At 34.6% G+C, this 26,549-nt stretch overlaps 1 protein-coding gene across 9 annotated transcripts in view; it reads right to left on the reverse strand.

Moving 5' to 3' along the window:
• Positions 1–3,313: 3,313 nt before the first annotated feature.
• The window catches only part of LOC105230248 (unconventional myosin-XVIIIa), a 43,028-nt gene continuing 19,792 nt past the window's right edge, over positions 3,314–26,549 (reverse strand). Inside the window, exons 1-11 of one of the 9 annotated variants that reach the window (XM_049461692.1) lie at positions 22,739–23,735; positions 21,216–21,260; positions 18,627–20,083; positions 15,995–16,360; positions 15,743–15,925; positions 15,580–15,675; positions 7,658–7,973; positions 6,941–7,583; positions 6,479–6,859; positions 6,264–6,410; positions 3,314–5,201 (exon numbers count right to left, since the gene is read on the reverse strand). In XM_049461692.1, coding sequence (XP_049317649.1) covers positions 5,015–5,201; positions 6,264–6,410; positions 6,479–6,859; positions 6,941–7,583; positions 7,658–7,973; positions 15,580–15,675; positions 15,743–15,925; positions 15,995–16,360; positions 18,627–20,083; positions 21,216–21,260; positions 22,739–22,754 — 3,837 coding nt within the window. In that variant the 5' untranslated portion in view covers positions 22,755–23,735 and the 3' untranslated portion in view covers positions 3,314–5,014. Of the gene's footprint in view, positions 5,218–6,259; positions 6,411–6,478; positions 6,860–6,940; positions 7,584–7,657; positions 7,974–15,579; positions 15,676–15,742; positions 15,926–15,994; positions 16,361–18,626; positions 21,101–21,215; positions 21,261–22,650; positions 23,736–26,549 lie in introns of those variants that run through there. The other 8 variants (XM_049461693.1, XM_019991735.3, XM_019991734.3 and 5 more) reach the window with 8 other exon arrangements.

Raw genomic sequence — 26,549 nt, forward strand, 5'->3', positions numbered from 1 at the left:
ATTCATATTTCCCTCTAAACCATGTACATTATTTATCTTCGAAAATACTTCGGGAAAGCTATACTTTCACTGTTGCAGTGATTTCCTACTTAACCATTGAAATGAAAATGAAAATGGGATGTGTTTCCTAAGCCTTATACGTGATCGTCAAAAGTTAATATACTTGTCAAGTAGTCCTCGTACTAAATACGCCTGTACATATGTACGATATATAAAGGTAGTCTGTAACACATCATCCGTCATTCATGACTTCGACATGACTTTCATGAAATAACTTTGAATGGCTATAAGAAATTTTCAAAGTCGGCTTGTCGTAAGTGAAAGTTTTGCAATTCTTCGTTTTCAAAGTACGTGTACAGAAACACAAGCTTTCGTTTTGTAATCACAGAAATGTATGCGAGTATTTATGCACTCGCAAGGTTCTCTAGTAAAATTTGTGTCAAAGTTGTTGATTGCTTTTCAGCTGACAGCTAGCTACTTAAGGGGCATGTGTATAGGTGTATGTACTTATAAAACAATGAGAAGTAGAACAATATTTACGAGGGTATCCTTAGTGAGGTAATGTGATTTTTTTGGATTTTGAATTTGAATTACTTCTTTTTTTTCACTTTTCTCACGCAAATCATCTTTTGTATTGTATCAGTATAAATACCTTAATAACTCGCCCCCGGGACTAAAGTCTCCTCACTCTATGAGTTCCTCTCCGAACCATCCCGTGCTCCTGATGAAGTTCATCAGCGTGGAAAGTTTTATCTGAGAAAACGAAAGTTTTATCCAAGACGTCGTCAAGAATTCGACCTTCGACAAATAGTTGCGATTTTTTTCCTATATCACATAGAAGATATTTGATAGTCTCCTTTTTTTCTATGTCCTGACACCTCCTACAGTAGCCGTTATAAGGCGTTCCAAGACTACTGACGTTCACGCGGAGGATGGTATCATATGTAAAAGTTCACGCATGTGAGAAAAGTTCTCTGAGAGCCATTCACTTGGGAGTGGCCAGATCGATTATTTTACAAATGGTTCAAGCAGTTCACGACTTCCGGTCTTAAACCAATTATCGTCTCGATAGCCAAAGAACCTCCGTTTGAAGGCGAGCTAAAGTGAGAAGGCAAAACATTCCTCCTCAGCTTTGTGCGCTGAATTTGGGAGACGCCACGTAAAAAACGCCCCCAATGAAACGAAAACAACAGCCTCGGACGAGAGAAGTAAAGTCCACTCTCAACGAACAAAAACCAAACTCTATAAGTCACTCATTATTCTCGTCCTGCTGTATAGTGCAGAGGCATGGACGATAACAACATCGATTGAGTCCAAGTTACGAGTTCTTGAAAGAATGATTCTGCGAAAGATGTATGGTCCTTTGCGCGTTGGCCACGTCGAATATTGCATTCGATGGAACAATGAGATGTACGAGTTATTATTCCAACTTTGACATAGGTCAGTGAATTAAGAGGCAACAGCTAGGTCACGTCGTCCGAATTTACGAAAACACTCCAACTCTGAAAGTGTTCGACGCTGTACCCACCGGGGGAAGCAGAGCAAGAGCAAGACCTCCACTCCGTTGGAAAGATCAGGTGGAGAAGAACCTGGCATCGCTTGAAGTCTCCAATTAGCGCCCACACTATTCTCAGGGAGGGAAGGCAATAAAGGGGATCGAATTTAAATTCTGCTCTGTAGTATTTCAAAAATCAGTGGTAATGGGAAGAAACGGGAAATTTTAAAGATTAAGAGAATGCCCTTTGTTGCTGGGGCCTAAAGGGAAATTTCCCTCAATCAAATATCTAACTTCGCTGCCATTTGCTTACAGAACAAATCTATTGGCAGTAAGTGTAAAATTGCGTTAAGTGCCTCGCTTGGCGTTTTTCTAGGAATTCCACTGCTAAAAATAATTTTCCATGTATTAGAATCCGAACCTTTTCGCTCTGGAAAAAATAGCAACACACACAATTTAGCTTCAAATAACAATATAATTTGCTTTATTAATTTTTGTATTAAATATTTTTATAATACTTGTATTATTACATTAAAGTATTTAATATAAGTACGCATTTTATTTGTTAGATTACATAATTATAAATATATGTGGTCCCACATCATATGCATGGTATGTTTCAATGAACCAAGAGTCAGTTTGGTAGTTTGAGAGTGGAAATTAAAACAATTTCTTATCGAAGAAAGTCATTAAATATAGTGCTTAGTTAAGCTCACGAACCAATACGAGGCTTGAGAGGGTTACGGATAGAACACAACTAATACAAGAACTAATGTTTTTTATTGAAATTAATAATTAGGTGTTTTAGGGAACTGAGAACAAAGGAAAATAAAGAAATGTACCATAAGATCGATCACTACTCGTTGCACAAGGATGAGGATGAGGGATGCGTTACGTACTCGCAGTGTACGAGTATGTGTGTGTGTATATATGTTTGTATAAATGTGTGTAGGAAGTACGTATTAATTATTATCGGAGCTTAAATTGAGCTTTTAATTTGGTTTCTATTTTCCAGCGGTTAGGTTAAAATTTTGGTTTGAAACTTGGTTTTGTTGACATTTACTGTGATGTTAAAACTTTTGACTGCAGGAAATTGGAATATATAAAGTTTTTGCTATTTATTTGTTGCTTAAAAATTAGATGTATGTATTGTATTCACTATTAATTTTCTATGTATTAGAAAAGTTCTTTGAAATTCGACAACTTCTTCTAATAATTTTAAATATTTATTATAATATGCGTGTCAGTGTTTCTGTTTAAAATTGTACTAAATGAGAATTTATATTTTGTGTTGAAATATTATTTTAGTAATATTTATATTTTAATAATTTAAAGAATCAGAAACACAAAAGAGTAAAAAATAAATAAATACATTCAAATATATAATAAATTCATGTATTAAATGTAAATATAATAAAAATGATTTTCGATGCAACTACAATTTCAATTTATCTACGTAATAATAAAAAGTAAAGATGCATATAAAGGTAGGTAAGTCTAGATCTATGACCGCAGAAGATCGGTGAACTCGCTAGCAAGTAATTTGGAAAAGTATGCCATGACAGAAACAGATTTGAGTATCGATAAAGGCAGATTTTTAACAAAATAATGAAAGCCAAAAATGTTTCCACTAGAATTAAACATAGGGGCCGGCTAATGTTGTCAAAAGTGAACATTAACTTGGATTAGACCATTTTTAAGACTGTTTGTTCGATTCACCACAGAGTACACAGAGTAAACAGGGTAGTATTCCTCATTTACCTTCCCAATTTACACATAGAATTATACAAGAAAAATGTAAAGGTGAAAATAAAACCGTTATTTCAATTGTATAATTTTCATATATTTTATTTAATTATATATGTATGCAAATGGTATAGAAATTAATTACATACATTATTCATTCATAATTAAAAATAAAAAAAACATGCCTAAATGTTATTTAAATAATATTTAAACATAATCAGAGGACAGCATTGAATAACGGTATATATAAGTGAATACAAACGTATATAGATATATGTATAGAAAAATATAAAATAATAAATTGTGTAAGCAAAGAAAAAAAGATGTGAAACATTAAAAAGAAAACTTAACATGACGAAGTGTCAAAGCGCTGGCGACATTAGAACGGATATAACAATTATCTTTAAACTAACTAAAAAGCTTGGTGTATGATATGGGTGGCTAATTTGTTTTATCCAGATAGCTGCAGCTGCTTCAACACCTCTAATTACTTAAATATATGCAATTAACATTTCGTTGTTTCTTTTAAAAATAAATTATTACATAAATACAAATTGTGCAAATACAACATATTTACTGTATTTGCAATGATTTTTTTCCACATGTTGATTTTTATTTCCTTTAAACTTCATTTTTGTGATTTTGATTTGCAATGTTGCTTTTGTAAAGAAATAATTGCGACAAAAAAGCGAGTGCTTTGCTAAGTTTACTGAAAAGCATATGCCGTTATGTGGTTTTGGGCTAAAAGATCCGGAAAAGGATGCTTAATGTGTAAAAATTATGCTTTTAGATGCCGTACAGCTTCCCAACAGCTTTCTAGCTTGCACACAAACATGCCGACACTTTCAGCTGCACTTAGTAAAGCCTCTAAATCATAGTTGGTTTTGTTTTCGTAATAGTAGTATGTATGCATGTAGTACCGTCCATCATTTGGCTAACTCAATATTGCTAATCAGCTATTATATGTATGTATGTAAATGTGTGTGTATGTATATTTGTTGGTATGCATTTAAAATGTGCTTGTTTTGCTTTGACTAAGAGTTTGTTGGACTAATAATTGTTATTAATTTAAATTTTCCATTAAATATTTGTAATATTTTTAGTAGCAATAGTAGTTGTTGTAGTTGTATTTGTATCTGTTTTTACCACAAAATTTCTATGTATCAAAATATTAAAATATTTTTTTTGTTGTTTATAAAAATTTGCATTTTTTTTTTATAAATGTGTGATTTATGCAATTTTGGTGTTTTTTCTTTGATGCTTCCATTTGGAGACTTTTGTTTTAAATCTATTTTTATTTAGATTATATACCTTTTACAAAACAGAAATGTTGCTCAGACTCTGCGTGTCAATGGATTGCCATTTTAAAACTTTCGCTCTCGCTCGCTCAGTGCATTCATATTTATACCGCTAGGTTACTATGCCTTTGTTGTTGCTCACTTCGCAATTTTTTATAAAATTCTTATTCTCAAATACACAATTGAAACGAATTTCTTCCCAAATTATTGCTGACTAAGTAAGCTTTTACATTATTCTGCAATTTTTGTTAAGTTTAATAAAACCTTTTTTTTTAGTTTACCGTTATCTTTTAAATTTTTCGCTTCATTGCTATGTTTTTCTGCTAAACTAGTATTAAAATTAAGTGAAATTCAGCATCACCAATTTGCATTCAGCAGCACACGACGCACGTCCCTTCGCTCTCATGAATGTATGTGTGACTTGACGTCGCACTTTCGCTTACGTTTTTTCTTCTTCCTGCGTTGTTGCTCAAGCCTATGGAGTCGCATCGCCATTCTTCAAGCCTTCGCTACTTCGCTCCGTGCTAATACTATTCGTCGCCGTCGTGGTTGTTGCCTTTTTGTCAACGTCATTCGACGTCACATCCGCTTTGGCATCCTCTGCCCTCGCCAGCCGCGCCATTTTATGTATATGCGGTGATGATGGTGAGGTCAATGTGATTCTACAATAAGAAAAAGCTTTTGTTTTTGTATACACACAAAACGTATATCGGAAAGCGGATCACGAAAAAAGTGGTGGGTAGGGAGAAGCGTGAGTTTTGCAAATGAATGAGTAAAACAAGATGAATGATGCAAATTAAATATGTGAAACAAAACCATGTTGCATATAAATAAAAAAAATAAAGCACAATTAAAGCGAAAGAAGAATATAGTAGAAGACGTGTGCCAGGATGAGAATGAATGGGTGACATTTCGATTTAAAATTTTTTTCAAATATACCAAAAGCCGATTAGTAGTGATGGAGATGGTGTTGGTGATAGTGATGATAGTGAGGTAGTTGCAGGAATGTGGAGTTTTTGGTTGTTTAGGTGTCGAGGTGATGGTGTATAAGTGGAATACTTGATTAGAATCAAATAATATATATAAAATCTAAAATATGTATACATAGATAGACATATGAATGCATTTACTTGCACTTAATATAATACTGCAAAACTATTCTTAATAGAAATTATATTTATAGAGCTCTTCAAGTGTTAGTACGAACTTGGCATAACTGCTGATTACGTCTGTCACAAATCTCGATAAAGTTGCTAAAGTGTCTAAATGTTCAGTTCATTATAGCGACAATAGAAAAATATACCATATTATAGTACATAGAGGGTTTCTCATATAAAATGACTCAATAATGGCCTGATTTTGAGACTGCATTGTCTGACAAAATCACAATTGTGTTAGAAAGTAGGCTGAAGTTGTAAGTCTGGCATATTATCGACTCGAAATGAACACAACATTTCGCTAATTTCGATTTGGAATATTTTAACGTATGCGATTTCGTAATTTTTAAAGTTTGTAAGGTTAAATAGGGTAATTATGAAGCTAAAGCTACAACCACAATAGTCTTCTATTCGTCCTTCCTTCCATCAAAAAACAAAGAAGTCTTAAATTAACTAGTTCGCGTACCTTACAGTTATGCCAACTGAGCATCGTATCCAATAATTTATAGCTTAACTTATTATAAATATATTTTAATAATCAATATAAATGACATTGAGAACGCTTACCTCGGACTATTGTCATCCTTTTCATGTACCAGCGTTTTAGTTGAGCTCGGGCTCATCAATTCGCCGTTTGTGGTGCGCTTTACCTTGATGGGGCGCAAGCGCTCCTCTAAATCGCTAAGTGAACCATCTGTGCTGTGTGAGTCCTCACTAAACGTTTAGGTAAACAAAATATAAGATTTAAAAACGCTTTGCTAACAATTGATTTATTTACAAACCTGTCGCTCACGTCATCATCGTCCTCCTCCATAGCCTGCTGCAGATCGGCAATGCGTTGTAGCGCCAAACGCAAATCATTCTTTAGTGCCGACGACTCCGACTCCACTTGTTCCAGTTTCTTTTCGAGATCTTTGCGTTTCGTCACCGACTCTTGTTCGCGTGACGCCGCCACATGGTACTCTTCGCGCATGTCACGTAAACTCTTTTGTGATTTCTTGAGCGCATCTTGCGCTTGCATTTCACGTGCCTTCGCTTGCGCTACATCGTTCTGTACCTTCTCGAGAGTCTCTTTGAGTCGCGACACTTGCACTTCGAGTCGTGTGCGTGTAGCTTGTTCGAGGTCTAAGCGGGATTCTAGCTCTTTGGTGCGCAGTTCTAAGCTGTAATGACATATAATGACATAAGCAAGCATATTCGACTACAAAAACTATCTCGAATGTGACTTCTATGCTAGAACTTACCGTTTTGATAGCATCGCTGTAGAAGGATCAGCCATACTCTCCACATTTTCCAAGCGTTGCTGCAGCTCGCTCACCTGCTCCTTTAGATTATTGCGATCTGCTTCCAATTCGGATAACTTGAACTCATACTCGGAAGCAGCGATCTGCTCGGTATTTAACTGTTTAACAGCTGCGCTATATTTCTTCATTAACTCTGCGAGTTCCTCTTCATTCTCTTCGATTTGCGCCTGTAATTCGGCGCGATCGCGATGCGCTGCATTAGCACGATCTTCGGCATCATTACGTCCCTTTTGTGACTCTTCGAACATGGCTTGCACTTCGGCGAGCTCAGCTTCGGCCGCTTGTCGCGCTTTCATCACGAGTGTACGCGCCGATTCGGCGTCTTCGAGCTGGTTGCGTAGCTGTCGTATGAGTGCCTTACCTGGCGTTTCCGCCTTTGACCGCTCCAATTGCGCTTGCGCGTCCTTCAACAGTGCCTTGTATTTGCGTAGATCACGTTTCAGTTTTTGTGTGGCTGCCTCCTCAGCCTGACGATCCATACGATCTTGATCCTCCATCGATGATAGTCGTCGCTCTAGTTCGTGCTTTTCGCGCAATAGCAAAGTGCGTTCTTCGTGTTCAGTCTCGAGTTGGCATTCCAAAGCTGTTTGATATTTATTGAAAAATTCGTAAACAGTCTTGGTAAAAATATAATAATTTCATGTCATAAATGTTTACCTTTAATCTTTTTGTAAGAATTGTTGCGCGCTTCTTCCAACTCGTCGTCGCGTTGTTGCGCCTCACGTCGCGCTTCTTTGCGCATGGTTTCGAGCGACATTTCCAGTCGCAGTTTGGCCTGTTCCAATAATTGCACCTGCCCGGCCATCTCATCCAGTTCTTCTTCTTGTTCTTTGACACGCCGATCCAATTCATTCTTTGAACGACGTAGCTGTGCGATTTCCTCTTCGGTGCTGCCACCGAAAGTCATCTCCTCCAATTCACGTTGTAGCGACGCCAACTTCTCTTCCTTGAGTTCGAGCTCAAGACGAGTGTCCTGTAAAAAAGGAAGGAATATGCCGTTAATACACCATAGAGAGTGATAATAGTTTTATGGTCCAAATTGGAAAACTCCATTGAAATAAGTTTAGAAATCATACTCAATCCAATCATATCATCAGCACACACGTATAGACAAAGTCGAGATTAGCAGAAATTAAAATTGCGCATGAAGATGTTTCTGGAACTCTGTTTAAGGGCATCGAAGAAGATAGATTAATAAACTGAATGGATTCGTGTAAGATATGGAGAAGATAACGTACACAGAATTACTAAGGTAGTTATATTCGGACAAGATCTGTGACCATGGAAAATATAGAACCGAGCTTCGATAGAAGTAAGCACAATGAACAACTTATAGAACTATAGAGGATCTTGATCAATTTCAGAACCAATGGTAGTAAATTCACAGGAATATGAAGTTCATAAAAAAAGGTAAGGTTTCCGAATATCAATTACAAACTACCGAGGAGCTGTACCTCTTCGATCTGATGTCAATTAAAAATCTACTTGAGCTATGTTTAAACCCTCTACATTTTATTTGCCGCCAAGTTCCAAAGTTCTTGGTTATGTTTTGTATGATGTAAATATGAATTATTTACCTAAGCGAGCACGTAATGAGTTCCATTAAGTAAACCGTTATTATGCTTAGCAAAATATCAACGAAACCGTAGCATGGAATGAGCATTTAACGCAACAATCCACGCCGGCGATTCCGCGAAAAATCTTGTGCAATAATTAGAACAAGAATTTTCTAAGTAAAAGAAAGAAAGAAGTACTTTCATACATACAGACATAGGAAATGGTGGCACGTCGTTAGTCTACTTAAAAGAAGACATCAAAATGAACCGGTTGACCGGTTTCTAGCGGCAAACGCGTGCCCAACTTTATCACAGACGGATAAAAGCAATTACGGCGGAGGGTTGCCGGGAGCTGGGCTCTACAATGTTGCAATATCCAAAGTACTGAACTCAATGTGGCTGTCTGTCTAACAGTGCAATCGATCAGGCGACCGACTACGGTCATGACTGCTACTGGCGGCGCTTCGGCTCACTGACTTACTGGCCCCACGGGCACAAGCGTGCATGAACTTCGTTTTGTTGTAATTTACGGTTTCAAATTGTATCGCATACAGAGGCATACATATATTTGTATATGTATTGCGTGTCTTGTGGGCCAGTAGGCCGCTTTAGAAGACAACTAAAAAAATTAACCGAACGGGCTGTCTAATTGTCGTCACAACGGCGTGTTGTTGCATCGGGCAGTGTTGTTTTTATTGCTTTCTGCTCGGTTTGTTTTAAAATGCTTAGGTAATTAAGCGCATTCAAACGCAATCCAAATGTCAAAATGCCACAAACACATTAGCGCCGCGCAGAGCAGAGCGTTTAATACTGCTAGACTCTCTACAGCCGGTCTTTCTTCCGCTCGATCGCAACAAGCGTTTAATAGCTGAGAAATCTTTTACTGTAAAAAAACGGTTAAACTAATTTCAATTGACTACGGAATATTTTTTAATCGTTTTAATTAAATTATGAGTGCAGACAAAAAGCAATTGAGAAAGCGACCTCAATACAAAGCTTACAGAGCAGATTTAACAAGGACCAGTTGAGTCAAGCACGCCCACAATTGAACTCGATGATACTTCACTCATTACAGTTTTTATTGCGACAAATATTCTACTAATTTATATTTATGGGACTTACAACTTGTCATAACGCGTCGTAAAATCATAAAATCATAAATGTTTGCACTTGTTTAAAAAAATTATTGTTGGATTATGAATGTTTGAGCTGCATACTACCAAACAAAGATGGACTTGGCACTTTGCGGCCCTGTGAGCTCGGACAACTACTAAAAGAAACCATTGAATGCCAATAGTTTCCTGGTAATTATCGTCTTAATATAGCGAATAACATAAATCTTGATAACGATATGATTTGAAATCGAAACCAATTTGCATTATCTTCGCACGGAATTTTAAAATTAATTCTATACTCTATCTAGTTTTAAATAAAAAAATGTCTTCAATAATTGAATTCGTGTTTGGCACAAAATTATAAATATAATACACAGTTCCATTCCATTAGAATTCCCTTCGCCTACGGAAACTCTTTATGTTTAAATGTATAAATAAAAACTCAGTTTCTGTTCAACATTTTGTAGTTATTAAGCAGTTTTCGAAAAGTGGTTATGTAATCTATGTTATTGGTTATTTTTTTTTTTCTTTAGTTGCTTTTGAAAGAAATAAAAATGAAGAAGCCGGAAACCCAAAGACTGATAACAACCGGCAAGATAGTAGACGCGTATCGTTTCATACGAAATTTCTTCGATAACGAGCATTCTTTGAAGCAATTTGCTTGCACTAAATTAATTTGGTTGCATAAATGTAAAATTGAAGGAAATTTAAAAATTAACTGAAGCTTACTGGCTTAAGTGGGCAAAATTTGTCAAAAATAGCTTCTTCTTTAAGCGTTTGAGTTAGGATATCCTTGAAATGGTGCTGTTAACGGAAGAGAGCTACAGAAATGTATTAAATCTAAGCATAAGACAAAATTAATTTAAAATAACGGCGGTTTTGCTTCGTTGTCGTCAACTGAGTATGGAACAACGCTATTTTTTCATCTTTATCAATTACGATATGGTTGTTGTGGTTTATTCTGGATGACTTATGAAGAATAGTGAGTAATAAAGTGGCTTTCTAGAGCTATTTTCATTACTAAAACCTCATTAAAAATTTATTATGTATTTATAATAAGTTTTTGAGGTTATATCGAATACGACATACATTACATTACATTATTTTATAGGAGCATACGACTGCTATGCATAAAGATGACATCGAAACAAGCGACCAGAAATCAATGACTTCAGTAGTAAAGAAGAACCATGTAAAATAACTCCTCAGATCAGAAAACTATACACATTTTTTCTCGCTTCTGGACAGCCGATTTGATCTATCCTGTTTGTCATCACAAGAACAGAGGAGTCTCTTTCCTTTGGGGATAGGTGATTATGACTTGCCTACTAACTGCAGAGTTCGAATATTTACTGTCAGAAGATTGTTTATCAAACATCGAATATTTTGCCACTTCGAACGAGTTCGAAACTATGGAAAAGCTATGTTGAGGAGTAAAGCTAACGCTTCCGAACATTATAATTTTAAATACGGCAGTGGTTCATATGAAGCGCGATGAGTGTTGAGTGAGCCGAACCGATTCGTAACCAGTGCATTTTCCTACAGGGTAATGTTTAACTATATTTTTATGTGAGTATAGAAACATATAAACGGAAGTGCATATCTTATATTATATATTTAGTCATAAACACATATTCCTACATACATACATATATATAGAACATATGTTTATAAATAGCACAATTATGCAGCTGTTGACAAAAATATTGGTAATTACTTAAGAAAAATGAATGGAACCTACTTGCAGCAGCGAAGTAAAACGCAGACGACTCATCCTTTATGGTGGTAATATGTGTTATCGTGTTTTATTTGTATGTATTGAATGCACAATTGTATGATTTCCTTTTAAGCGGCGGCATACATATGTATATGCAAAACATACGTGTATTTATTATGTACTTATGTTTGAATATAACACTACACAAATTAAAGTAAAGCGAAAGGAATTTGACAATAAAAAATTGTGTTTCAAAAAAATAGTTTAACAACTTAGATAAAACTTGTAGAAACACTTGAAGTTCTCGTATTTAAAATCACAATGACGCCCATTAACTAAGAGTTGAAATCAATACATTGGCGTTGCAACAGACGAAAGTGATAAAATTTTGTTGTATGAATTTTTTAAAATTGTATTAACACATACATATATGTATGTATATGTATGTTGCAACTGCACGACAAGAGGCACAACAAACATGAATAGTTACACTTGCACTTGTAGTAAATAATAATGCAACAGACAAGACGCGTTTAAAAATTACAGTTGAATAATTATAATGCAACAAACACTAAAGTTGTAAAAATGCAGCAACAAAATTTAACAAAACAGTTTTTAGCACCACCTTTTATTTTTTATTTTTTGAATCTTTATATTTTTCAGTTTTCGAGTTAAAAGTGGTTTTTGTTATTGTATGGCATAATGACTGTCTGTTTTGTTGGCATAAAAAATAATCGTCGGAAAGACTTGTGAATGTTTTTTTTTATTTCGTCACCCTGTAAAAGCGCATATTTGTTTTGTGTTTTTGGTTGACAGCTGTGTTGAGTTAGCTGTAATTACTCAGGTGGCGCTACAAATAATCTCATTTAAAGAAATATTTGTATTGTCATCAAAGTCTGTATTCTTTTATCGCGCTAATGAGTTATTTATATTTTAATGCTTTTTAACGCCACAAACTTTGTACCAAATCAATTATCGCTTATCAATTTACTGTACTTATTTTCACTTTTTCACACATGCATTTTCGTTATTTTCGTCAAGCATATAAAACAGGATTCAAATTATAAAAACAAATACTTCTTGTAGAGCCATATTATTTTTTAAAAATATTTTTGCATCATAATATATGCACAAAAACAACAAATAACGAAACACAAATAAAGCGTTCCAATATATTGTGCAAAGAAAAAGAATAGACCGCGTCGAAAAAACGTGCGTGGAAATGAAGCGTACACAACCTACTGATAGCCGGTTAGTTGCGACAGGCTGGTTGACTGCTTGATTGTCTGATAGTTTCCAACACAGTTGTTTGTTTGTTTCACAATGCAGACAAAGTTAAGGCACAAACAAAGTGGAAATAAATAAAGAAGTCAGTAAAAAAAAACGAAAACCAGAAGAAATGCAAGCGCTAGGCTATCGCAAGGGAGTGGTGGTAAGAAGTTATCAAAGCGTAGCTAATAACTAAACGAACGGCATGGGAAAATATACATATTACACACATACATACATATGTATATCTATGAAAGAAATGCATTGCTCCAGAGTTTTGTGATTCCACTGACTACAGTCGTACTACACTATAGGTATTCTGAAGCAGTAAAGAGCAGCAACATTGCCGCAAACAAAAAGATATACAGCAAGAGCACTACAATGTTTGCTACCTAAGCGATAGTGACTAACCGAATGAATGTATTCGGTTGTCGAATTCGTATGACAAGATGTGAGAAACTTTTGTTGCATGATATATCCTCGATTTAGTTTAAAGCGAAACTTATAGCATTCGATAATCTCGAGCTAAAAACGGATCAGTTAAAAACTCAAAAAAAAAAATATATATACATATACATACATATATATATATATGCCAAGGCATTCCTTGACATTGTTTGAGGTGAGAATTGGCCACTCCTACTAAAAAAACCTTTATTTTAATATTATAATAAGCCTTGAAGACGTAATGAATTAGTATCATGAGCTTTAGGGCTCAGTAAAAGTTGTCCACTAATACTCAATGCTTATGGATACCCAATATTTTTTTTCAAAGTTACCTTAAATTTTCATAAAATTTGACGGTATGCAAAACTATATCCGAAATTTTCAACGAAAGCCTGATTTAATTTTCCTAATTTGACCGTGGTAATAGAGGATTTCACTTGCGATACCTTAGATCTTATCATATCGTTTCATAATTATTTATTTACGTTGAAATGTTGTTTTTTTATTTTTATTAACTAATCATTGAGACATGACCAAGTTTTTAATACTTTCCTTTGAAAATTTCACAATTTGGAAAATATGTAATTTTGGAATAATGAAAAAGTTATTGGAAATAGGCCATTTTTTGCTCGAGGAAACCCATGTAACCCCTTAAATTGAATTAATGTTTGTATATACACAACTTATGCCATTTTGTCAAAATGGAAAAAAGTAAATAAAATAGTAATTTGTGTTCTTTTTTTACATTCCCTCATATGTAAATATGGTACATAACCTCAAAAATTGATTGAATAAATAACTCAACATATACATATGTATATGTATATATGTATTTTATTTATAAAATTTCTCCAAACTATATTTTTATTAATTTTTTTTTTAATATATACATACATATGACTGCATATATTTTAACTTATTTTTAGCCATCACTGTAGCGCCGCCAGTTGATGAATTGGACAAGTTTGAATGTTCGACACACTGGTTTGAAGCGAACCAATATCGAGTTAACATATGCTCAACGATTTTTAAATTAACAACAAAATACAACAACTAAATAAGAGTATACAATGGGAATATGTTAATGAAATGTTCAACAAGGGCATTTGTAGGAAAAAAATAAACAAATAGTGAACGACAGTGATTGACTATTTTATCAGCATTGAAATAAAACACATAAGCACAGTAGAGAGACATGTTGAGTAGTACACTGAAAAAAATGCGCTATTTGAAGCAACTGAAAAAGAATTAATGCAAAATATGCATAACTTAACTTTTGGTTGGTAATATATTAGGTAGTCGAAAAAGTTGTTTCGGATTTTGGCAATAGATGTCGTTACAGTCGTATGTGTATCTCCAGTGGTACCAATCACATTGTGTCATACCATAAAGTGTTGGAAAGGTGAGATTTTAAGCTTCATTCAATTCAAAATAAAATTTCGGGAAATTGAAAAAAAGTTACAGCTGTTCAAAAATGAGTGAAAATAATGAAGAAATTTGCTATATTTTGAAATTTTTGTATGCGTATAAAAAGGGAAGAATGCCCCGTAAGCCACCAATGAAATTTATGAAGTTTACGGAGAGGATGCACAATAATGGTTAGCTCGCTTCCGTTCTGGAAATTTCCGTAATGGAAATGGTCGACCAAAATGGTACATATTTGTTTATTTATTTATTATACGAGTATAATATAAAAAAAAGTTGGAGTTTGATTAGAAATACGAAATGACTTGTTCGATTACCAATATTTTTGAAATTTCATAGGCATTAATACGCTCTTTGTTGAAAGTGGATATGTGCAAGAGGACCAATATTTTCTAAAACGATAATTATGAGGAATTTAATTTGTTTGAATTAGCATACAAAATTTACAAAAAAATATTTAAAGCATACAAATTTAGCAAAGCACGGTTGGATGTAAATATCGGCACCTAGTTCCTCAATGAGTACATTTTCGAAAATAAATTTGATTTAAGTTAATAGTGTCGCCGGTAAAGAAACGCAATTAATATCACGATTTTTAAAAATAATTAAGGAGTCATATTCTTTAAAGATTTTTCTCAAGACTATAATAATAATAACGAATGTGATAAATGATTTGATGTAATATATTGTTGTTGTTGTTGTTGTTGTAGCGGTAGAATTTTGCCGAGTTGACAGTCCTTGACCGGATAAAAATCCGGGTCCATTCCGGTTACGTAGACGCGACTGGTGGTGACGGAAACATGCAACATATTAGAAATTCTTGGACAATAATCCAAAACTCTCATGGCAATTCGAACATTTATTTACTACGAGTGGAAGTGCAAATATGTAAACGATTTTTTTTGGTCGAATTTTTAGGGGCAGAAATGTTATCATAGGCTGAACAATACTACTAAAAACAATAATATTTTTCGACAACTTTCGGTGTTACTTATGACATTAATTCTACGACTGTACATACATAATGTCATTTCTAAAAAGTTGACTCACCGCTAAGTTCTGCTCCAATGTGAATTTCTCTGCGATGAGTACGTCCTTTTCGCGTGATAGCCTATCCTTTGTTACTCTTTCTTGACGAGCAGCATCCTATGAATTTGCAAAATATGTTAATATAAAACTATAAATTGAAAAGAGCACGCTGTCTACAACTAACCTGCAACGACTGACATTCCGCATCGAATTTACGTTGTTTCTTCTCCAACACATTATTGCGACCATTCTGCTCTTCGAGCAACATGCGCAAATCATTCATTTCGTTGGTCATCTTTTGCGCTTTGCGCTTCCATTGACCGACAACTTGACGTTGCTCCTCGACTTCTTCGTAAGCATCGGAGAGCTAGAGATAGAAATAATAACAGTAAATATTAAATAATTAATTGAAATTTCAAGGGTTTGTAATACGCACTTTCTTCTCCAGCTGTTTTTTCAGTCCCACTAACTGCTCCAAATCGTGTTCGTGTTGCGTCTGCAAACGTCGCTTAGTGAACTCGAGTTCGCGCGCCACACGTTCATACTTCAACTTGTAAACACCGCTGCCGCCTTCCTCATTTTCGGGATCCTCATCTTCAGATATGCCATTCAAATCGGATTTGGCACAAATTAGCTCCATTTCCAGCTTCTCGCTGTTCTCTTGCAAATTTTTCACCTTATTTTGTTGCTCGTTGAGTTCCTTTTCGAGTTTCAAACGTTCGGCAGTTTCCGCTTCAAGACGTTCGGTGGCGATATTAGCAGTGGAACGCTCCTCGGCTAGATCCACTGTCATTTCGGATAACTGAAAATTTGGGAAAAAAATATAAAGGTTATCAGTATTAACGTTAAAAATGAGTAAATAAGGCGGTGGAATATGTCAGCTTTTATAATGGAATAAAAACATATTTGTAGACTTTCTAAAAATATACAACCTATAACGTTATTTTAGTTCTGTGAGCAAAATTTTCCAACTTTGTTGCAAACTAATTTTATTTCGTGTTGGCCGTAATATTGTCTTCGAAAAATTTAACACCTGCCCATTAAAAAATAATAAAAAAAAATATGGAAAAATTAGTCACACATTGTTTTTGTTGCTCCGGTGTTTAAACAACCACTTATAAATGTATGGCAAATAAATACACATACATAGACAAAGATATAAATATATAGACTACAGTATTATTGACACACTAAGATCCTAATGTGTCACAGTACTACTCATGGACGCATGGACACATTTAAACGCATACATTTGTACACTTTGACGCAACTTTGTTGACGCGGCCGTCAATGTCAAAAACCACTCGTTAATAAAAATAAAAACAACATAAATTTTGAGCTCTCATATTGTTTTCGGGAAACCCAAAAAACATGAACAAATGAAAAATAGTTTCTTTTTCACTTGATTTTTGATCTTAGAAAGAAGAGAAAAAAGAAACCATTTTGGAAATTTTATGATTGGTATGTATGGCAGGCGTCCAAAATTATTTGCTTTTTATTGTGATTTTCATGAAACATACCGAAAATTTAAACAATGGTGACAAAACAGGCCACAAAATTGGCAATCAAATAGCCTTAGAATGTAAGATTTGCTGTTAGGTACGCAGATATGTCTGTCCATTAGGGTGTACAATGCTTACTTTTTCCTACATGCAAGAAAGAAGTTTGGGAGGATTGAAAAGCATTTGTCCATAGAAGATTTTCGTCTTGAATATAGCGGAATGCTTCGAACTTGCCGAAGAAAGCTACCGTTAATATATTACTAAAGCACGCGAAATGTACGGTCTTACTTGCGATAGTGGAAGAGTGAAGAATTTGCTTAATAGATCAAAATGGTACACATGATGGAGCAATAATAATATACGATTGTATTCAGATTATTAAGCATGTATAAAAATTACCGTAAAGTTGCGTAAAAAATTTTTCAACTTTTCTATATTTGAAAGAAAACCATTGTTTCTAATATTAAAAGGTTTTAAGACAATTTCAACAACTTTTAAGTACTTAACCCTTTCGGGACGGAGTTTTATTTGGAAAATGGGAATAGCCACAACCAAAATTTATGCTTATATCTATATATTGGGCTAAAAAATTATGTCCTGCATACTCAAAATTCCCAAAATCGTCCTTTTATCCTGGGACATATAATACCAATAAGAATTTTCTGTGGGATATAAAATCCCAATCATTTTTTATCCGGCTTTAAAACTTCATAAAAGGAATAGATAAGAGTTGTATTTATAAAATATAAAAATAATAATTTTACAAAACCAATAACGTGCATAGTAAAGAAAATACAAAAGTTCGAAATTTGCTGGGATGTATTATGCCAGTAGTCCCGAAAGGGTTAAAATAAAAAATATAAAGCAGAAAAATACTTTACAAATAATAAACACCCTAAAATACACATGTATTCCATAAAAATTAAGCGCCCATTAAACATTTAATATAACAAAACAAAAAACGCTGTATATTTGTATGTAAATATGTACTATATATACATATGTATATCAATAAATAATGTGAGGAAAAAAATTTGGAAATTATATTCAGCATTTTTTAACGACCTAGAAAAATTCGCCTTGGTCTTAACAATAGACAATAAAGAATGTCAAACTAAATAAAGACATTGACAATGAAAAATTTTTCATGTTTTTTTTTAAATACAATAATTACATAAGTACAAATCGAATTATTTTACTTGAATTTAGTTTTTCCTTATTTTGAACAGTCAGTTTCCCCAAGAAAGGACTCTCTAGCTCATAACTTCTATAAAAGGTATGGTTAAATCTTTGCCAAAAACTCGAGTTATAGTCAAATGGAGTTTAGCATTAAACACTAGTCACAAGCGCGGAGTTTAGCACACAATTCTTCGTTCTTTTCCTAGAAAGTTAACTAACTCGACTCGCAGCTCGAATATGAAGTATATCATGATCAAAAATAAACACTTAATTTTTAATACAGAAACCGTCAATAAAGCTATAGTTCGGAGCACAGAACAATATTTGCACATTAACTATTGCTTAAAAGGTATCGGCACACATTACGAATCAGAACTCTTTTCCTACCTCATCGAAATCGTTATCATCTTCCTCTTGTATGGTGCGATCATCATCATCATCGGCGACCGATTGTTCACGTGCCACCGAATTTGAGCGTGAAGTCGGTGTGTGCGGCAATGTTTTGCTCAGTTGAAATGCCTTCGTGAGTATGTTTTGCGAGGAACGTGTACGTCCTACCGATGAGCTGCGCTCCATACTATTTCGTTCACGTTGACGCTCAATCAAACTAATTGTGTCGTAATCATCATAAACTGAATTGGTTGGTGTGGTGCGACCACTGTCCAAACTACCGGCCACACTGCCTGTAGGACCCACCGAGCCTACACGACGCGAGCGTCTGCCCAACGCTGTCCATTCTTCTTGCACATGATCGGTGCGACGCAAAAAATTCTGTATTTTCTCCGAAAGATATGCTGAGGTGGTGCGTGGATCCTCATATGAAGGTGATGGGCGAAGCGTTTGATGCACCGGTTGCTTCTTGCAACCCAATACGAAAGAGAGATTTGCATCGAATACAACTGGCGATTGTTCGAGGTTGTGCATTTGATAGACATCAAGTGGATCGCCGCGTGTGTATGTTTGTGGGAAGACGCGTCTTGGCGGTGTCGTAAGACGCGATGGTGTAGAACGACCATTTGTCGCGCTAGTTGCACGCGATGTGCTGAGTGATGAACAACGTGAAGACGTCGACAAAGCCGGACTGGGTGAACGTTGCGACAGCGTGCGTAAACGTTCTGATCCGTTGCAGCGTAGAGCATTTCCACTCGAACCCGTTGTAGATAGATAATCTGTTTTGGGAAGAGGTAGTTTCAATGATACCTCAACGGCTGTTTCGTTGGCAGAAGTCGAGATATTATTATTACCGCTAATTCTTGAAGAGAACGACGACGCCGACGAAACAGACGATGAAACACCGTTACTACCATAACCATTACTGAGAGAAGTGTTGCTGGAATAGGTGCTACTGGTAGAGTTGAGAGAAGAGGCAGCGTTAGCTAAAGATTTGGCAAGCCGGTATTGATAAGAGGATTGACTCTTGGCATCGTTTAATATGAGACCATCTTCCGAATCGTAACTTTCTTGCGTACGCCGCGAGCTACGTGTTATAGTGGTTGTGGAACTGGCGACGTTGCTGCTGCCGACGCGTTCGCGTTGCTTCGACAACAACTCCACTTGTTTGCGTGCACGTTGGTGCTGAGCTTGTGGCGGTACGGGTGGGCGGGAGGAAGCATTGGTACTAACCGAGGTGTTGGAGGACAGCGAGGAGGCGCTGCCGCCGCCCTTACTTAGTGGATTGGGGTGATCGCCGCCATTCGTGGCTGGCGGTGGTGATAGTGGACCATTGGTGGCACTGGTATTGGCTGTATTCGTGTTTGTTTTGGACGACAATACAAAGGTGCTAGGTTTTAGAAGACCGGTTGAACTTTGCGGTTTGGAACTGCGCATAGCTTCAAGGACACGCTCTAAAAATTTAGAATTATCTATGGACTTCTCACTGGCATTTTGTGTATTACAAGATGAGGTTTGCTTGGTGTTGACATTTACTATTGATGGTTCAGGTGTTTGGGTCTTAGAGACGGACTCTGATTGTGTGATAGTCGAAGTTGTTGTGTGCGTGACAGTGTTGGCATTTAACAGTTTCTTATGTGTGGTCGTTGATTTAGTATTTATTTTACTTTGTAACTGAGTTGTTAGAGTGGTTGTATGGGTTTTGGTCAGCTCCTCGGTAGTATGTGTATCTATAATGGTAGGGACTTTCGTCGTCTTTTTTAATGGCGTAAGGCATCCATTAGTTATGGTAGTATTCGTAGTGAGTTTGCTCTTGCTTATGGTTTTGGTGGCGCCAGTTTTGATTGCAATGTCGCCGGATTGAGTTGTTTTTTCTTCCTTAACAGCGGTTACTTGTTGCGATTGAAGCTTCGTTGCTGAGCCAGTACGCACGACTTTTTTCTTTATGGTATCACATTTAGTTCCATTTGCATTCTTCTCGACTGTAGTAACTTTGGAATTTGTCGGTGTTTCTGTTGCGGATGAGGTGGTTGGTTTAGTGTGGTTATCTTCAGCCACTTTATTGCCGCTATTGCCATTGTTCGAGCTTTCCGCAACTAAATCAAGCGCAGGTTGTAATGGCGCCATTTTTTTGGCCGCCGTATGTGTGGAGGTCAGGTTTACTTGTGTATTAGTGACGTGTGGCATGCTGTGATGTTCTCATTACGAATTAACGACTCTGAGCTCTCATACATGTATACATAAGATTTAAAAGAAAAATCAAACAAAGGGTTAAGACATTCACTCTGGATAGGTGGAATAAAGACTGCTTCGGCTTTTAGTGATGATGAATGATGAGGGATGTTCTGCCAATATTCAGTTGATCACGTTTTGTTTACTACTTTTTTTTATCTGCTACTCGTATGTGTATGCAATCTTTTGGTGTAGCTGATATGTCGCAAGCGAATGATTTGGTTCGTTTGTGTGTTTTCAATTTCGTTGGTTCGTTGAATTTTCTTGTAAGGCGTATCGATTAATTTAGGGTAATTTTATATATATTTATTATTAAAAAAATTATTATATTTTTTTTGCAAAATTTTGGCGCACCCAAAAAAGTTTTATTGTTTTTCGAAAATTTTGTATAAACTGCAGCTACCGAATATTTGAAACAAAAAATTTTGATTAACCACAATTTCAAATTTCTTTTCGAATTATTTTTGTTTAAACATTTTATACGATTTTTTACAAAAAATTTTAAGCACGCTAAACATTTTTTTGCCTTTTATATCGATCTATTTTTATTTTTTTTTTTTTGAAATTCACTGATTATATTTAAAATTAAATGTAAATATTTTTTTATTATTGTTATGCTAAAATATAGTTCTGAATTATTTTAAATTATATTTTACTAGTTTGTTTATTAAATCCAGATAATATTCAATATTTTTTTCAAAATTCTTTTCTTTTTTAATATTTTATATTTATTTTTTAGTTAAAAAATAATTCCTTATATATTTAAGATTATATTGGACTATTTTATACACTTAGTATATTATGTGAAACCATTATATTTGAATTCTCATTAAATAGTTATTTATATTTGTATGTATGTACATATGTATTTTTTTTTAATTTTTTATGGGTAGTAAGAATTAAGATTATATTTTAATATATTAGTTAAATGACAATTATATAATTTATAGTCAATAAAAATAAATAACAAAATTATTTAAATTATTAATATTTTTTTAATTTTTAAAGTTTTTAATTAATTTGTTTAACGCCCTTTTTCACTATTTCATGTATGTATATCTGTTTATATATAATTCTATTTTACTTTTTATTAGTTCTTAATGTATTTTTTTTTATTATTGTGTTTATTTTTATTTTTTATTTACATTTTTTTTATATTTTTTTTATTTCAATTTGTTCAATTTTTATTTTGGATTTTACTTTGCAACATTTTTTATCATATATTATTTTATTTTTATTTTTTCCTTTTATCTTTTAATTTGTATTTTTATAACTTATTATATTATTTGTTTATTTTATTTTATTTTACTTTTTTTTACTTAATTTACTGTTGTTTTTTCTTTCTTTTTACTTTATTTTATTTTCATTTTTTACTTTTTTTATTTAATTTACTGCTGTTTTTTCTCTCTGTTGTTCATTTATTTTCTGTTATTTATTTTCTGAAATATTTTTAAATTATTTCCAATTTAATATCATATTATGTTGCATCATATTGTATTATATACTACAAACGCATTAAAAAAACATGTAGTGATCATGCATGTATGTGACTATATGTATATGAATGTATGTACTAACTATATAGACATATACATATATGAATAAAAAAAAAAAAGAAATTCTTTTGCAATAGATTTTGTAATTCCTCTTTGTCAACTTGGCAACTTTATTTTTGTTGGCAGGTGCTTAAATTTTACTTAATAAAAATGTTCATTTGTACAAAGAGACTTTAAGAATGTCTTGGTCTTTGTTTAATCATGTATGAAATTGCATTATGAAATCTTCGCACTTTTTCCAATTTAACTTAATAAATAAGTTTCACTTTTCCAAGGCTTTTTTTCAAATTTTGATTCAATAAATATATCCGATTTCCGTACACAGCGTTTCTTTCATTTATTTCCGAGTAACACGAGCCGCACGACCGTTTGCTTGCGAACGGATGTTCTTAGTTCTCAGTTTAGCGCAACCCATTAGCTATTTTCGATAATTTCGGAAAGCGTCTGGCGAAATTTATGCAAAATTTCAAGCACTCAGCGGTTCACTGCGCGTTCGGTTCGCCACTGCTACTCGGTACTGACTGACTGCGGCGACTGGCTGATGGACGAACGCTGGTGATCGCTTTTCAGGCAGCGCGCTGGGAATAGCACAGTACACCAAAACGCTCAGTGATTATTTGGCAGGCAATTGGATTCTCGCTGAACGCTGGCCGGTGCCTAGCCAATTGCTTACCAGAACATATCCGTCACTAATGTGGTATACGCAATAGACTAGAGATCGCCACCAAAAAGTAATAAAATAAAAACGCAACACAACTAACGGTTAGTGAGTGTGCCAAAGTGTTGCGAAAATAAATTCGACAAAAGTAAGGCAAACAATGAAAAAAAAACGCAAAGAAATTAAGCATATTATGCAAATGCTGTGCTTTCCATAGCCTATTTCCTGTCGCTATCGCTGCTACTGAGCGCTGACAACCGCAGATTCCATCCAATTAGTTGTTTTGCCGGTGGCAACAATTGGACGCACAAAAGGCAGATGCTGCAAACTAATTCGCGTTTGGTGATCTATGATACTCGCACTTCATTTTCAAATCATCGATTTGCTGGGTCGCTGGGCCAAGCTGTTGGCGTGCGCCTGCAGCGCTCATTTAACGGATTTTCGCACTAATTCGCTGCTATTCCGGGGGCTTTGGTTTACTTAGCGCGCAATCATATTTCTTGCTAAATGTATCTTCTGTACAGTTACGCTGCAAATTATTCTATTAAATTTTTTCGTCTATCCAATCTGCCACTCAATTTGTTTATTTGGTTGTCCCAGTAGCACCGATTTTCGAAAACTTAAAATGTTGTGTCTATATGCATTTGCACACGTCTTATAGCTTATTGTAATAATAAATTTTGATCTTCAAAACTTTTGCCAAATGCTCGACACATCGCGCCTGAGATTGAACAGAGCCGGTGCGTGGCTACTTAGTTGAGCACTCTTATACGCTTGTATGTGACTATTTGCAAAAGTGCACCGGCGAAAAAGTTGTTTGATCTGAGAATAATTTTCATTAAGCGCTTTTTTCTTTTTTTTTTGTGTGTTGAATTGCTTGTTTATTTGGCAGAGTGCGTAAAATGTTTATTACTTTAGCGGCAACAAAATCACAAGCAAGTGAGTGGATAAGGTGGAAAGTTGATTAAAGCAAATCGATTGAAAATAATCATACGGTATAGGTATTTGTTAATTGCAAAATTTAGGTATGATCATGTTGTTGTTGTTGTAGTAGAATTAGGAATGATCACGGAAGTCCCCGCTAGAGATGCTTGTTTAGACGCCGTCATATTCAAAGGAATTACATAAAAAAGAAACTGATCATCAATTTCATCTTTCATAAGATGGTCGAATTTCTCTAGTTACTTGAACGAGCAAGTAGTGTCACTCCAATGCATTTATTAAGGAATTGTCAAGAACATAATTCTGACAAAACAGAGAGACTAAGCTATCACATCAATGGAGATAGACACCATGGAGATAGAGCCAGTCTATACATATGTATGTGTACACTTAAGTCTTCCATGAAAGGAGTGAGAAGATATCAAACTAAATAATAGCTCTGATGTTGATATCAAGACACTCTCCGAAGAAAAAGAGACAATAGGTACATTAGCACAAAGATTATGTGACATTGACCCACAATATAGTTGCCAATGCATTATAATTCCACATGAAAGACAAAAAATAAGTACTTATTATACTTATATAATGAAAAGAAAAACAACAAACAGGAAAAGAAAATATGAAAATACAAATGTGATTCGTAAGCATTCATATCAACCAATACAGTAACTCATACAGGCAAGTACCTCTATCACAGACAACACGAAAATACTATATCCACTTGTACACTAAGGCCGTGAAATACCAAATCAGAAAACAGCTGTTTGCTGATCTGCTTGGATCTGAAATAAAAAACACTCAAGGCAATACGATATGCCGTGTGTGGCCTATTTTTAGAATTGAAAAAGCAAATAGATAAATTGTAAAATATTCTCATATTGTATAAGTGGCAGAAACACAGGGTGTCGCAATACTATTGTTTCACTTCACAGTTGACGAAGTTAAAACACTGTTCCGACCATATTTTGTATGAAATTTCGTATTGCGATCGCCAAGCTTTAATTTTTTTTTGAAATATTGTTTAATAATGAAGACACGTGTGCGAGACTATCGTGTAACGCTTCATATCTACTACGCCTAAACTGACTGCTTTCGATTTGTCCTTTTGTTTTGGGTTGTCAACACTACATAAATAGCGGCAAATTTAAAACTGACGCCGATTTTGGAACACCCTGTATTTAATTCTAACATTACGTTAATTTTAGGACAACCCTTATATAAATATTTGCATATAAGAGTGCATAAACAAATATATTTTCCATCGTATACGAAGTGTTACACAATACTGTATTAATTCGGTTGAGGACGAGCTGATCGTCGTATATATTCGAAAAATAAAGACGGTATTTTAACTTATTTTCACCCCTGACAGGCTCAAATGGTTGGGCGAAACAATTTTTTCGGGAGATTGAGTCATTAGTAGAAAAGCAATTTGTGCTTTTTTCGAAGTTAGCGGCTAAATTGGAAATATTTGACATAAAAGTTATTTCAATCATCATTATACATACAGTATGTAAGTTCAATAGTGCTTAACATTTTTCGGTCAAGCTTATATGAGACATGCTATAGGAAACCGAAGTTGGATCTCTTCAAAAAATTTGTTTCTCCAATTCCCAGTTGTTTTTTTTTTTTTGATAGTCTTATATGTACTATATATTTAAAAGTTTCAATCAACTAAAATTTACATTTCTGGTTACATACGAATTGCACTTAAAAGCATATTTACCCAACGTTTACGAAATGTGCAGGCGAGGCACACAAAAACAGATTGTACTCGTAATGGTAATGGTCACCATGAAACGCATATAATTTTAAAATCGACGAAATGAAAGTGTAAACTTGTCGAAAGTAAAATTATTTTTTCTGGGTTCGTCTTGTAAATAGAAAATTACATTAATTTATGATATCCGTGCTAAGTGAAAAGCTAACAATTGTGAAAAAAATAAATAAATAAGCCAAAAAAACGAAAAGCAAACCTTGCAAACAATCAAATGCCTCTGCAAATTGCTTAAATAAACAGGAAGAAGTTTAATTAAGAGGAAATGCGAATGGGTGTAAATTTTGGATACAGGGTAACGAAAACTAAATGTTTCTTCATAGTTTGTTACAATCAAAGGCGACATTATGGTTATAAAAGTACTTTCAGGGAAGTTTCAATATGCTTTTTTTTCAAAAACAGCCTCACGAAACATCACTTAGTTTTATTTTACTTTTATAACTGCTTGACAGAAATCTCTTTCTTCAGATAGCTGTTGGTTAGCTAGATATATAGGTTAAAATGTGTTCAAAATTTAGGGTCTTTAGATGCATACATATATGTATATAGAGTTCGGATATATACAGTATACAAATTGTCATTACGAAGAATTGTTTTAGAATGTGAGAAAAAAAGAGAATCCTCCTACCATGAAGAGTTTTCACAATAATTGTGTAACTTCTTGGTTTACTATATATGCAGTAATAGCTTTCGCGAAACGCCGAAAAAAGCTTAAAACAGCCCAGTTAAAGGAAGCATTCACAGTTGGAAAT

The sequence above is a fragment of the Bactrocera dorsalis genome, unplaced genomic scaffold, assembly GCF_023373825.1.
Source record: "Bactrocera dorsalis isolate Fly_Bdor unplaced genomic scaffold, ASM2337382v1 BdCtg080, whole genome shotgun sequence".
Classification (NCBI taxonomy): domain Eukaryota; kingdom Metazoa; phylum Arthropoda; class Insecta; order Diptera; family Tephritidae; genus Bactrocera; species Bactrocera dorsalis.